A 15479-nucleotide genomic window follows, 5' to 3' on the forward strand; every position below is an offset into this window, starting at 1 on the left:
TTCCATGCGGTGGTTCGCGCTTTCAGTTTTGCACAAATTTTGTTATCCAAACCAAAAACTTTGGATAGATAAGTTCTAATCGTCACAGTAGGAACAACATCCTCTATGCATTTCCTGATGAACCTAGTCACTGAGTCATAGTATATTTCGATACTATTCCCAAAAGTGACCAGTCTCTCCCTGATCAAAACAATCTGGAACCATAGATTCCGATTGGTCAGACCAATGTTGAACAGTCCTTACCACAGCTGCCTCATGCTTAAGTTTCTGCCTGTAGGCGGGGAGAAGCAGGATGTAGGTTTCATCTCATTTGGGGGAGGGAGGGCGGGGAAGGGCCTTGTAGCCATCCTGGAAGCAAGAGAAACAATGGTTAAGAGTAATCTCTCCGCGTGTAGCAGAGAACATGTGTTGAGCTTTTTCCTCAGATTTATTTTTTTAAAGTCGCCAGCTACAATAAATGCTGCCTCAGGATATGTGGTTTCCAAATTGCACAAAATCCAGTGTAGTTCCTTGAGACGTCGTGGTGTCAGCTCGGGGGTAATATACACCACAGTGACAATAACCAAAGATATTTATCTCTGGAGGTAATGCGGTCACCATTCTAGATCGGGAGAACAGAAGGACTTGAGTTCCTCTACGTTACCACAATCGCTTGGGGGGAAAAACGGCTCTTTTCTAAACTATAGCCACTTATTTCCCTTCAAAGTTTGTTTTCCTAAGCATGCCCGTCAACTACATACCGTTTTTCTTCTGCAAACATTTCTTTTTTTGTGTCATCAATTGGACAGGAGGGGCTAGTCACCCCACGGTTACCCTATGTCCTGTTTCTCATACTGTATTTCTAGAGGACACTTGACATACTGTAATTACTAAGAGGACACTTGACATGTCTAAAACCATCTTTGCTCTTGAATCCTCCTTTGTTTTCTGAAGAGGAATAAACCAAAGTACTTTGAATCATAGAATACTATTTACGAAAGGTTCTTATTTTACGCAACAAAGATTTTCCATTGCAGAGTTCCATTCCCATAAATGCTCATATCATATGAAGGTAATTACATTTACACATCCTCAAATTAAGGTTGAGGGATCATTTCTAATAATATAGCCACTCAGGCACTGGAATAGAAGCCTAACTCATTCCCGGCTGCTGTCAAACACTGATCAATGGGAATAATTTTAATCCATTCTATTTTAGTCAGTCTCTTCATCATTTAAAGCAGGGATATTCGTGTATAGAATAAATCATTAATTAGCCTAAACTGTGTTCTGTAACCCCTGAATCTGTTTGATTTAACATTTTTAATGTTGATCAGTAAATCAACATTCCATTATATATCCATTACATTATATTTTTGTTTTCAGTACCAGAAACATAAGGGTACTACTACTCTGTTTATCCATATTAATTATTTTAAGTACATGTCAGTTGTTTCATCATAACCAAGGAAGGATCTGTGCGCAGTCTGGATTAACGGAGGTAAAATAATGTGAAGTGCATTAAGGACAGAATAAACTTGTTTTTGTCAGATCTTTATACATTTATGCCTAAAAAACATAATTCTCTCCTGTGACGTTCGGCACGGCTAAACAAGGACATAAGAAGTTCACCTTGCATATGGATTACCAGGCCAATCCAGTTCAGTGATTGCCATATGCAAGGTTGACTTGTTGTGTCCTTGTATAGCTGTGCAGAATGTCACAGGGGAGAAAATTAATTTAAGGATTAGGTTGTGTGGAAAGGAAATATCTGCCTGGCAGCTGAGGATTTCTATAATACAACAGACTGGGGGGTCTCAATGACCTTCAATGGTTCACATGGGTTCACACCTGTAGGTTCTCTCAGGGGAGATCACACTCACTACTGGACATTGTTGTAATGGAAATATTCAATGTCTACCATAGAAATAATTACATTTATAAGTACAATACTTTCAGACCTAATCTTGTCCCCAGCCGGCTTTCCCTTTATGTGGTAGAAATTGAGCTTTGGGACGAGGTTACTTCAGACCCTACAGCAGGGATCATCAACTAAATTCAGCCACTGGCTGATTTCTTACTTTTTTTTTCAAGATTTATTTAAAATGATTTATTTAAAATGATTTATTTATATTATATAATAAATTATTTTTATTTTTTAGAATGGTCGGTGGGCTGGAACTTGACTACAAATAATTATTACACTGCAAATTGACCACAGGAAGCCCAAACAGATATATTTGTATGCGATCACATCTCTCTATTATGTGTGGGTTTACTTGGGAACAGATTTTCACAATTCAAATCAATTTTATTGGTCACATACACACATTTAGCAGATGTTATTGCGGGTGTAGCAAAACGCTTGGATTTTAATTAAAATCACTTAGTATTTTTTTTTATTCCATGTCCAACAATGAAAATGCAACAAAATATACACCGAAGAAAAATATAAATGCAACAATTTCAAAGATTTTACTGAGTTACAGTTAATGAAAACCATTCAGTATCTGGTGTGACCACCATTTGCATCATGCAGCGCAATACTTCTCCTTCACGTTGAGTTGATCAGGCTGTTGATTGTGGATGTTGTCCCACTCCTCTTCAATGGCTGTTGGAGGCAGTTTATGGTAGAGAGATTAACATTCAATCTCTGGCAACAGCTCTGGTAGACATTCCTGCAGTCAGTAAGCTAATTGCACGCTCCCTCAGCTTGAGACAGCTGTGGTGTTGTGTGACAAAACTGCACATTTTAGAGTGGAATTCTATTGTCCCCAGTACAAGGTACACATGTGTGACGATCATGCCGTTTAATCAGCTTCTTGATATGCCACACTTGTTAGGTGGATGGATTATCTTGAAATGCTCACTAACAGGGATGTGAACAGATTTGTGCACAAAATTTGAGAGAAGCTTTTTGTGTTTATCGAAGATTTCCTTGATCTTTTATTTCAGCTCATGAAAATGGGACCAACACATGACTTGTTTATTTTTATAAGGGGGGGGGGTCAAATTAAACCAGTTGGGGGACCCTGCCCTACAGTATAGCGTGCTCACTTACAAAACACCATTAACAATTCTATGTAATACACGTGAGACCATGGCCACTAGGCACAGAGGGCAAACGGTTTCCTATTTCAGGCCATTTCCCCCAGAGAACATTTTGAGGAAATGTGACATAATATTATTAGAGCATTGAGCTGCAGTATGACTCATATTTCTGTTGCCACTGTGTCCTTTGTCCCTCCCAAACGGCACCCTATTTCCTATGTTGTGCACTACTTTTAGCTGTTGTTTGAATCCCAGATTGCCACTTCAACTGGCCACCAGATTATTGGAAATTGCATCTGGAGATGACTAATTTGCATTGGTTTCAGGTGCAAACTGTTCTGTCTCAAATGTATTGTGTCCTGCTATCAATATGGAATAGATCACTAATATATGCATAACTGGCTTGCGTCATTAAGACCCATATGCCATCGACCACAGCTAGAAGGTAACCAGACTGAAAAAGGGCTCTGTGATTTATAATTCATGAGTATACTGTCATATACTCATTTCATATGACAGGACAGGAGACAAGCAGTGAGGCTTTTTGTCTTACTGTGTGAATAGAAAAATAAACCAGGTTATCATGGGTCAACTATATAGTCGATTTTAAACTCCACGATTTACAATTGGAGTTGAGCGGCTACTAGTGTGGACTGACTGGAGCTCCGACGTCACATAAAATGGCATTTCTTAAAATGAATACACTATTGATTTCAGCACCCACAGAATAGCCTGCATTTACACACAACATTGTTCTGTGTAATTGCAGGCTATTTTTTTGGGTGCTGAAATAACTTGTTTTTTTTTCCAGGGTTTCGTGATTTTATGTGATGTTTGAGCTCCAGTCTGCTCACACCAGCCGCTGCTAAACTGCATCATAAATAGTGTGGAGTTTAGTCGGCTACTAAATGGGACTATAGAGCTCCACAATGGACGTGTCATAATACCCATAAAACCTAGCGGTCAAACACTGAAATGGTTCCAATTGTTTTTCCACCATTCATTTTATTTATTGTGGATTTTAGAAACACTTCAAATAAGTGCTGGGTTTCGTGTAGGCTTACCCTGGTGTGATGTTTTGATATCCATGTAAATCTCTCTCGGACAATGTGGCTTTTATCAATATATTCGGCTCCATTTACTCTGACTCAAAAATGCTAATTAGCATCAAAGTAGACATCATGCAAGACTACAAATCCCTGCAGGCTCCTGCACATCATCTCTAGCTGACACTTTAGCTCTCATGTAGCTAGCTAGTTACCTTGATCCAAAACAAAAGATATATTGAACATTTTTAATTTACTCTTCCATATTTTATTTAACTAATATTTGTTTTTATTCATCCTTTTGGTCTTGTACAGAAGACTATCCTAGTAGCAGTCATATATTTATAATGTGCCATGAATAGTAGGCTAGTTTTTGCTAACCAGCAATATAAGTAGCGAGCTACCTACCTAGATGATATTAGCAACATACCCTTATTTTACCAGATTCTCTTCTCCTTCAGCCGGTGGAGGTCTTGATTAAATCCCTTATCATTTCTGACAACTATATGAACAAGGGGTATCTCTTTCAATTCATGGTAATAGAATGGACGGCTGTATTAAAGCAATTCCGAAGTAACTTGTTGACATGTCCTGTTGCAGATTTTAAGCCAGTTTAACACATTGCATTATCTATCCACAATCATAAATGAATAATCATAAAAAACTGCACCTAGTCACCCATCAATCAGGTCAAACACCTGAACTCCAACAATTGTTTTTAAAGAAATCAAAATAGTAAACAATACATTCTCACCGGCCAGTTTAAGGTACGCCATCCATTCTTGAAAATGGGCCGCACCTACAGTGAGTCATGGCTTGTTATATAATTTATTTATATATTTTTTTATTTCACCTTTATTTAACCAGGTAGGCTAGTTGAAGACAAGTTCTGATTTACAACAGCGACCTGGACAAAATAAAACAAAGCAGTGCAACACAAACAACAACACAGTTACACATGGAATAAACAAACATACAGTCAATAATACAATGGAGAAAGTCTATATACAGTGTGTGCAAATGAGGTAGGATAAGGGGGGTGAGGCAATAAATAGGCCATAGTGGCGAAATTATTACAGGATGGCAAATTTAAACACTGGGGTGATAGATGTGCAGAATATGAGTGTGTAAGTAGCGGTACTGGGGTGCAAAGGAGCTAAATAAATAAATACAGTATGGGGATGAGGTAGTTGGATGGGCTATTTACAGATGGGTTATGTACAGGTGCAGTGACCTGTGAGCTGCTCTGACAGCTGGTGCTTAAAGTTAGTGAGGGAGATATGAGTCTCCAGCTTCAGTGATGTTTTTTGCAGTTCGTTCCAGTCATTGGCAGCAGAGAACTGGAAGGAAAGGCGGCCAAAGTAGGAATTGGCTTTGGGGGTGACCAGTGAAATATACCTGCTGGAGCGCGTGCTGCGTGTGGGTGCTGCTATGGTGAACAGTGAGCTGAGATAAGGTGGGGCTTTACCTAGCAACGACTTAAAGATGACCTGGAGCCAGTGGGTTTGGCGACAGAAATGAAGCGACGGATATGAAGGCCAGCCAACGAGAGCATACAGGTCGCAGTGATGGGTAGTATATGGGGCTTTGGTGACAAAACGGATGGCACTGTGATAGACTGCATACAATTTGCTGAGTAGAGTGTTGGAGGCTATTTTGTAAATGACATCGCCGAAGTAAAGGATCGGTAGGATAGTCAGTTTTACGAGGGTATGTTTGGCAGCATAAGCGAAGGATGCTTTGTTTCGAAATAGGAAGCCGATTCTAGCTTTAATTTTGGATTGGAGATGCTTAATATGAGTCTGGAAGGAGAGTTTACAGTCTAACCAGACACCTATGTAGATGTCCACATATTCTAGGTCAGAACCGTCCAGAGTAGTGATGCTGGACGGGCGGGCAGGTGCTGGTAGCGATCGGTTGAAGAGCTTGCATTTAGTTTTACTTGCATTTAAGAGCAGTTGGAGGTCACGGAAGGAGAGTTGTATGGCATTGAAGGTCGTCTGGAGGTTAATTAACACAGTGTCCAAAGAAAGGCCAGAAGTATCCAGAATGGTGTCATCTGCGTAGAGGTGGATCAGAGAATCACCAGCAACAAGAGCGACATCATTGATGTATACAGAGAAGAGAGTCGGCCTGAGAATTGAACCCTGTGGCACCCCCATAGACTGCCAGAGGTCCGGACAACAGGTCCTCCGATTTGACACACTGAAATCTGTCTGAGAAGTAGTTGGTGAACCAGGCGAGGCAGTCATTTGAGAAACAAAGGCTGATGAGGCTGCCGATAAGAATGTGGTTATTGACCGAGTCGAAAGCCTCGGCCAGCTCTATGAATACAGCTGCACAGTATTGTCTCTTATTGATGGTGGTTATGATATTGTTTAGGACCTTGAGTGCGGCTTGAGGTGCACCCATGACCAGCTCGGAAACCAGATTGCATAGCGGAGAAGGTAAGGTGGGATTCGAAATGTTCGGTGATCTGTTTGTTAACTTGTCTTTCGAAGACCTTAGAATGGCAGGGTAGGATAGATATAGGTCTGTAGCAGTTTGGGTCTAGAGTGTCTCCCCCTTTGAAGAGGGAGATGACCGAGACAGCTTTCCAATCTTTGGGGATCTCAGACGATACTAAAGAGAGGTTGAACAGGCTAGTAATAGGGGTTGCAACAATTTCGGCTGATAATTTTAGAAAAGAGAGGGTCCAGATTGTCTAGCCCTGCTGATTTGTAGGGGTCCAGATTTTGCAGCTCTTTCAGAACATCAGCTATCTGGATTTGGGTGAAGGAGAAATGGGGGAGGCTTAGGCAAGTTGTTGTGGGGGGTGCAGGGCTGTTGACTGGGGTAGGGGTGGCCAGGTGGAAAGCATGGCCAGCCGTAGAAAATGCTTATTGAAATTCTGATCTATCGGTGGCGACAGTGTTTCCTAGCCTCAGTGCAGTGGGCAGCTGGGAGGAGGTGCTCTTATTCTCCATGGACTTTACAGTGTCCCAGAACTTTTTGGAGTTTGTGCTGCAGGATGCAAATTTCTGTTTTAAAAGCTAGCCTTTGCTTTCCTAACTGCCTGTGTATATTGGTTCCTAACATCCCTGAAAAGTTGCATATCGTGGGGACTATTCGATGCTAATGCAGTACGCCACAGGATGTTTTTGTGCTGGTCAAGGTCAGTCAGGTCTGGAGTGAACCACGGGCTATATCTGTTCCTGGTTCTACATTTTTTGAAAGGGGCATGCTTATTTAAGATGGTGAGGGAAAGCACTTTTAAAGAATTACCAGGCATCTTCTACTGATGGATGAGGTCAATATTCTTCCAGGATACCCGGGCCAGGTCGATTAGAAAGGCCTGCTCACTGAAGTATTTTAGGGAGCGTTTGACAGCGATGAGGGGTGTTCGTTTGACCACAGACCCATTACGGATGCAAGCGATGAGACAGTGATCGCTGAGATCCTGGTTGAAGACAACAGAGGTGTGTTTGGAGGGCAGGTTGGTAAAGCAGGCAGACAGGCATCGAAGCATTCAGTTGCTGTTCGATTGAATGATAGAATAGGAAAGTGTGACTAAGCAACTTTGAGCGTGGTATGATCATTGGTGCCAAGTGCCTGATCCAGTGTCTCAAACGGCTAAACTCCTGGGCTTTTCATGCACGACAGTGTCTAGGCTTTACCGAGAATGGTGTGACAAACAAAAAACATCCAGTCAGGGGCAGTCCTGTGGGCAAAAACAGCTTGTTGAGTATAGGGTGGAAGAGAATGGCAAAAATCGTGCAAGCTAACAGGCGGGCCACAAACAAAAAAATAACGGAGTAGTACAACAGTGGTGTGCAGAACGACATCTCGGAACGCACAACTCGTTGATCCTTGTCACGGCCACACCGGGTTCCACTCCTATCAGCTAAAAACTAGAGAAATTGGCTTCAGTGGGCACGCAATCACCAACACTGGACAATTGAGGAGGGGAACATGACCGCAAGATCAGTTTTCTTGAGTGGCCTGCGCAGTCTCCAGACCTCAACTCAATAGAGCATATTTGGGATAAGATGGAACGGGCTGTAAGCAGCATGAATGTACCGCCTTCCAATCTGCAGCAACTGCATGATGCCATCGTGTCATCCTGGACCAACGTCCCTGTGAAACGTTTCCGACACCTTTGTAGAATTCCCCGAATAAATCAGGCTGTTCTGGAGGAAAAGTGGGGTCTGACCCAGTACTAGATGGGTGTCTCTAATAAACTCTCTGGTGAGTGTATCCCTTTTATACATAACATATAAACATCTGAATTTTTAAGTAAACATTAAATTATTTATTAATCAATGCCACAAACCTGGGACATCCCAAAGCACCATATGAAGTATTATTACTATCCGAGAGCGCACAGATTCTTATGCTTTTCCATTTTAGGAATTAGACCAGAACAAATGGCATGTAAAAACAGTATATTTTGGTGGGTGAGTTAGAAATGGAAAAACTGGACAAGGAAGGTAGGTTTTATATAAAATACTGGGTCCACTCCAGCAGAATGAGAAACACACTTAACATACTCAAAACAAGGAAGCCATGCCTAAACGCAGCTATATCAACACCTTTCTTGTCAATTTAACAGGTCCATGTTGCTGCTGTTAATTGTGAGCAACACATTTACCACTGCATTCAGTCTGAACCTCAGAGTAAGCAGGAGGACAGCATTACACAGGTGAAAAAGGTAGCTGATAAAGGTTGTTTTAGAGAATTTGACAGTACGTCCAACCGGCCTCACAACCGCAGACCACGTATAACCAAGCCAGCCCAGGACCTCCATATCCGGCTTCTTCACCTGTGGGATGCTGAGGGGTGCTGAGGAGTGTTTCTGTCTGTAGCAAAGCCCTTTTGTGGGGAAAAACTAATTCTGATTGGCTGGGTCTGGCTATACCCTCCCAGACCAACCCATGGCTGCACCCCTGCCTGTGAAATCCATAGGTAAAGGCCTAATACATTTATTTCAGTTGACGGATTTCTTTACATAAACTGTAACTCACTAAAATCTTTTAAATTGTTGCGTTTTATATTTTTGTTCATTATAGAGATAAAGCCAGAAGATGAATATACTTGTTGAACATAGCTATAGCCATCAGTCTTGCGTGTTAATATGGTCATCACTCACTCACTGTTAATAAATTTGTCAAGGTCCCGACATCAGTGTTAGCTATCCTGCTACAGCGCTTTTTGATATTGGGATGCACACGCGTCACTCGAATGTGCTGTTTGATGGTAAACAGAAAATGGCTCTAAACAGATGGAGCAGAAGTGAACCAAGGGCCCAATATAGAACTGTGTCTTTTCTATAACACCCTCTGGAAGAGTGTAAGGCTGTGTCCCAAATGGAATCCTAGTATTCCCTATATAGTGCACTACTACCATAGGGCACTGGTCAAAAAGAGTGCACTATATGGGAAATAGGGTGCCATTTGGGACATACTTACGTCTTAATAGTAAACAATTAGCCTAAAAGAGAATGCTAATCAGTCTGGACTCTTCCTGTTGACCTCCCTCAAACGGATAGACAGACAGACAGACAGCTTGATAGAGGCAGTCTTCTATTTGTAAATAGAAGGCTCTTGATGGAGACTGTCTGGCCTCTGACAGCAGCTTACAGCTAGCTAGCTGACCTCACACAGCCTGCCTAGCCCTGAGGATCACCAGCCCTAATAGGTGGCAGGTTGTGGAGGAGCTATCGCACGTGCCTAGACCGTACCGTGCCGTGCCGTAGTGCTTTGATAATCCCCATAGTCATACCATTTCAATTTGAGTCAATTAACCCTTGTGTGGTGTCTGTGGGGCCCATTTTAAATGTTTACTGAAAGAATAATGATACAATAAATACTTTTTTCAACTTGAGACTCATTGGCCTTTGCTCATTTTCTGTGAAGGACATAGGCGGCAGAGAGACAAGCTAGCTGCAATCCGGTCAGTGTGGGACAAGTGGGTGGGACCGCCTTCCCCTGTTTTACAACCCTGGGCCCAACGTTACTGTTGCTGAGCAGCTTATGCCATTTAGGGGCCATTGCCCCTTCAGGCAGTACATACTGTCTAAACCCGCAAAATATGGAATCAAGATCTGAGCTTCCTGTGATGCTGCTTCATCATATGCGTGGAACTTACAAGTGTATACGTGGCAGTTTAGATGGAGGAGCCCCTGAGAAGAACCAATGGATGTGGGTTGTCCTGGATGTGACACGGACTCCTTGGCCACAACATCACATGCAACACGTTTTTACTTTGCACAAGCTGGGACAGGAGCTCCTCGAGGAAGCTGACGATGGTAGGAACAGTACGTAAAATTACAATGCCATAAAAGGAGGGGTGGACAATTTAGACAAGCTGGTGACTGGCTACAGCTGCAAAAGAATAACCCTACGCTGGCCACTTGTGATATTCTTCAACATCTTGGAAGTCTCGGTGTACAACACGTTTGTCATCTGGATGGCGTTGAACCCAGATTGGAACAGAGCTCCAGAGGGGACGGCTCTTCCTCGAGGAGCTGGGTAAGACCTCAAATCCAGAGGAGGCAACATATCCCAAGGACCCCAGCTTCAGAGGCCATCGTGAGGAGGATTCAGGAGGAGGATGCTGGTGCCCCATCCGCCCGACCCACAGAACCAACAACTCCAATACTGGATGTAAGTATGAGTGATGGTGTGTGTCTGACTCTCCTACCTTGGCCTGCTGTAACTATATATGTGAGTGAGATGTTAGTAAAATTCCTCAACTAAGTGTTTTCATCATTCTAGATTGCAGCCGGTAGCAACAAGAAGAAGCGCTGCGACGTGTGTGTGGACCAAAGGACAGGAAGACACAGAGAACACATGCATCAAGAAATACATTTGCTACACACAAACACACACAGTAAAACTCTGTCCATGTGGTGTGTAGACTGGCCTTAATTTGTGTTCAATGGGACTCATTTATAATTCCCATAAAATGTCAAATTTGTCCTTCCAATTGGTTCAATTCAAAGCAATAAACATCAATAGTGATAACTTTTGCATTTATATTTGTTCAAGACTAACATGATTTTATTCCACCCATGTCTTGATTATATAAAAAAAGGGATAGCACTTTTATTGATATATGTGATCTAGCAGAGGTAAATGGCAAATGTTAACCATGTATGCTGTCTATATTGCTTGTAATTGATATGTCAACATTTTAAGTTTTTACGTAAATTGTTACGACTGTATTGTTTTAAAAGACCAACAACAGTATTGGGTTATGAGACCCGCAAACATTGGGTGAATAACAAAAACATGACCACCACACAAGGGTTAAATTTGAATTATGTTTATGAATTCATTGGAGTTCCCAAAATATTATTACCATTGTTTTTCTTTTCCAGGTCTTCAGTAGTTTTAAATGGAATTGACTCTGGCATAGGCATAAAACCCCTTCACATCAAAATGCAGGAGACAGTCTACTTGACTCACCTCAGTTTGGTAGAGTTGGAGAGATTGCAGTACTGCATTTACGTCTTCTGTTTTGCATACAGAATGCTGCTAGATGGACTACAGCGCCTCCCAAATGGCACCCTATTCCCTTAATACTAGGTCAAAAGTAGAGCATTAGATAGGAATATGATGCCATTTGGGACACGATGTGTGCTGCCAGATGAACGAGGCAACCTCAAGTGTACCCAGAGAGGATTTGGTTATATGCGTCAGTTGTGGATTTATAGACCCACGGACAGGTGTGGAGAACGATGAATGGCTTGTAGTCAGTTGTACCTGCTTAGGCAGCAAGCAGCTGGATGCTGCCTATGGAAGACCAACACTAGTTGACATGGATGCTTTGTAAAAACCTGGGTCTTGTTGTTTGTTCATACCCCTCACAACCTATTTTCTCCTTTCAATGTTTTTGTCATTTTTAATTACATGGTTTACAGGGTAATCTCAAGTAGTTATTTAAAAAAAAAATTGGCACGCTGCTGAGGAAACATATTCTATTCTCTCTCTTGTTGTTTCTTCTAATGTTTCATGGCCATAGCCAGGGTCTAGACTAGCATATTGTTGAGAGACCGTGCTCTCTGAGGAAAGTAAGATGGGGAGGTGATTATAGCCTGCTGGTGCAGAATGAAGATTATAGGAGATCTGCTCTCTGTCAGAACCAATTGAGAAGCCTGATTTTGTCAAGTGCAAAAACAAGCCATTTGGGCCAGATATTGAGCTATTTTTTTTTTTAGCTACTTTAGTATTACTTTCAGATGAGATCCAAGGGTTTGTTTTTGCTTTTCAGGGTCAAAACTCATGAACATCTCATTGATAACGCTTATCAGAAGCAGACTGGAGCGTTGCCTACTACTTAAAATAAACACTATGTCCTTTAAAGTTTACTAACCCACTTTAAAATAAATGTTCCCTTCTCGCTATCGTTTGTCTTAATCTTAGTTTGTCTTAATCCCACCTTCCCCCACCCCTTCTCTCCATCCTCGGATACTGCATTCACAGTGTGACTCACACCTGATGTCACGCTGTCTGTTGCCATGGCAGTCATTATGGCAACCACAGCAGCCTAGACTTTTCATTGGTTGGCTGTGTTCTTTTTGGGGGGGGAGAATCAGTAAGGGGTTAATATTGATAAGTTTACTTTTAATTATTTGCTTCCCTCAGCCTATTGAACGCTTACAGCGCATTGGCAGGCAGAGAAGAACAAACCTACGGCTGGTTGTATGAATCCTCTAGCAGCCTTGCTAAGTCGAGCCCAGCCAAGACCTCTCATACACACACACAAAGGCTAAGGCTTCGTCCCAATTGGCTATTCCCTAGGCCTATGTGCACTACTTTTGACCAGGGCCTGTCATTTGGTCTAACTCTCTGTGGAGAGCATTATTTAGTCAGGTGTTTAACCAGGTGTTTTTACTACTAGGCAGGCTAACTCAACATGACACCAAACATACAACCCAACAGGAGTCAGCAGCCTTGGGCAGACTGACTGACTCACTCACTGTTCTGGTCACAGTGAGGGTTACTATTCCATGAGAAAAGGGCCTTTAGCTAACAGCACAGTCTTTTCCCTTATCTTAGCACCCACCTGCTGGCCCATATAGTCCCCCAGCCCAGAGAGCCTGTCCACCTCCACCCCACTGCGCACCGGTCAGGTGGCGACAGAGGCCACATGACCATGGCCCCAAAACAACATCAAACACCGGCCAAGAAATAATGTCGTTTAATATTCTGTTCACATCATCAGAGTGAAGGATTTCAACCTCCTCCATGGTAGCCTAAACCTGCAGAATAATGTCTGACCCTTAGATAACGAACTCAACAAACTAAAGACTGCCCTCAGACTTCAAAGGAGTTTGGTTTCTCTGACTCAACCATAGTGATGAGATTTGGTACAGTGAGGAATTTGGCTGGTTTTCCTGAGAGATAGTGAAGTAGATGTCGGACTAGGTATATCCTCAGCCAAAACTAGAGATGTGATTCAAATGACACCCTATTCCCTATGTAGTGCACTTATTGTGATCAGGGCTCTGGTCAACAGTAGTGCATTACACAGGGAATAGGGTGCCATTTGGGACTCATTATCTATTCTGATTAGCTGTAGCTCACTGAGTGGTAGGGCTGGCCTGGAGGCGTATTATATTAGATGACGTACTGTCAGGCGCCAGTAATTATGATTCAATTTTTTTCCTTTGTCTATTTTCTCTCTTTCCTCACTCACTCTTCCGTTGTCACCTTAGGCACCCTGATAAAAGCTAGGCTGTAAGACTCATGAGATGCTTCTGTGCATAATGTTAGTTTATTCTATTTATATGCTTAGTTCTCTAGTGTGTGTCCAATTTGTGTGGAAGCCTCAATGTGTATTGTCATAGAGACTGGTGTTTTGATTGACAATACATTTGATTTGCATTTCTACAGGAACATGTTTAAGTAATATGTCTGCTGATGTTAGCACCAACAGTCAGGAAGAGAGAGGCTTGCCTTTTCACTGTTAGCGCAGGTGCACTGGTGTTAAAATCCAAATGGATGTGAATACTAATGTTACTCTGTGTCTTACTATCTCCACAGGGTCTTCTTCAGTATGCCCGCGGAGCTTAGACTGTGCCCGAGCAGGGCGTCATTTCTGCCAGCCGGGCAGCTCACACTGCGGCCCCTGCCTCAACCCGCTGGTAGAGAACTCACATGGCAGATGCATAGTGAAGAGGAGACACGCTCACGCCCCCCATTTTGGTACGTTCACTTATCCCTACTAATGCCAATGCATTGCTGTTTCACTGCTAGTGTAGAAACAGTAGCCAAAGCCACAAAGCACCTCTCGTTGCAAGCCTTGACCAAGCCTTTGAGCCAAATATCCCCTCTCCTTCCGAAATTCAAAAGATGCTGGATGTAGGTGTACCCAATATTCCCGCTAAGCTGCTCCCTCAGGACTGCCGTGCAGAAGAAATATCTGCCTGCGCAGAGAAGCACTAGTTTGAACTTCACTCAACTTTCTAGAGTTTTCCCCGTTAGTTAACACTATCAACGTTTCCCTTTACTGTGGGAATTGTGATTGAATCAAAGCAATATTAGCCACTTTCAATGCAACATACCGAAACAAAACGAACTATGCAAGACTTGGGGTGTTTCTCAAAAAGCATACTACCATGCTCCGAGCACGCAAATTGGAGCATGGAAGGGTCGGAGTATGTGAAATGGAGCATGGTGGGCGCTTCTCGAATGTGTAAATGTGGTAAAATTGCTTGAAATCAATTATTTCATTATTTGAGCTGAAGCGAGAGAAAATACACTCCGCCATCGGAATGAAATGTTTGATATGTTAATAAATACATGCTGTGTTAATTTTAGCATGTTTACCTGCCTACATACCGTAGATCACAAGCCCATAATAAGTCAATAGGGCTATCTAGCTAGCTAGCCACGAAGAATTGGTAGGTACCCCCAAAAATTTGACATCTACCTTGCATAACATTAGTTTAAGGTCATGTTTGCCTGTTTAACTAGCTGGCTAGTTAGATTATTACGATTCAAATATCTAGCTGATATTAGTTATTATATTTGCTTTGTGAATATCTTGTTTTGTCTTGTTGCTATTGTCCTGACTGGAAGAAGGTTCAGTGAATGGGGAGGTGAAGCATGAGGTAATACAGTAGGGGGAGTGCGAGTGCTTCTCAAATGTAATGTTTTATGCATTCTCCACATTCTCGTTCTCACAAGCGTACTCAAGAGAACATCGTTGGAGAATGCCCTCGTAGCATGAGAGTGGAGCACTGTATTATGCATATTGAGAATCACCCTTAGTATGCAAAACTAACTATGCAAGATATTTTGTTTTAAGCAGAACGCATCGGTGTAAGATTCTATTGCATTGACAGATATAAATCAGGCCCGTGCTCTACACAGATCGGTGTGTTGTAACCAATCAGAGCTGCAGTAGGCCTATTTG

General features: G+C 42.3%; 1 protein-coding gene across 1 annotated transcript in view; it reads left to right on the forward strand.

Moving 5' to 3' along the window:
* LOC106585212 (neural proliferation differentiation and control protein 1) overlaps nucleotides 1–15479 on the forward strand; it is a 50880-nt gene that overhangs the window by 14978 nt on the left and 20423 nt on the right. Inside the window, exon 2 of the mRNA XM_014171170.2 lies at nucleotides 14105–14266. Coding sequence (XP_014026645.1) covers nucleotides 14105–14266 — 162 coding nt within the window. The remainder of the gene's footprint in view (nucleotides 1–14104; nucleotides 14267–15479) is intronic.

The sequence above is a fragment of the Salmo salar genome, chromosome ssa24, assembly GCF_905237065.1.
Source record: "Salmo salar chromosome ssa24, Ssal_v3.1, whole genome shotgun sequence".
In the NCBI taxonomy this organism is placed as follows: domain Eukaryota; kingdom Metazoa; phylum Chordata; class Actinopteri; order Salmoniformes; family Salmonidae; genus Salmo; species Salmo salar.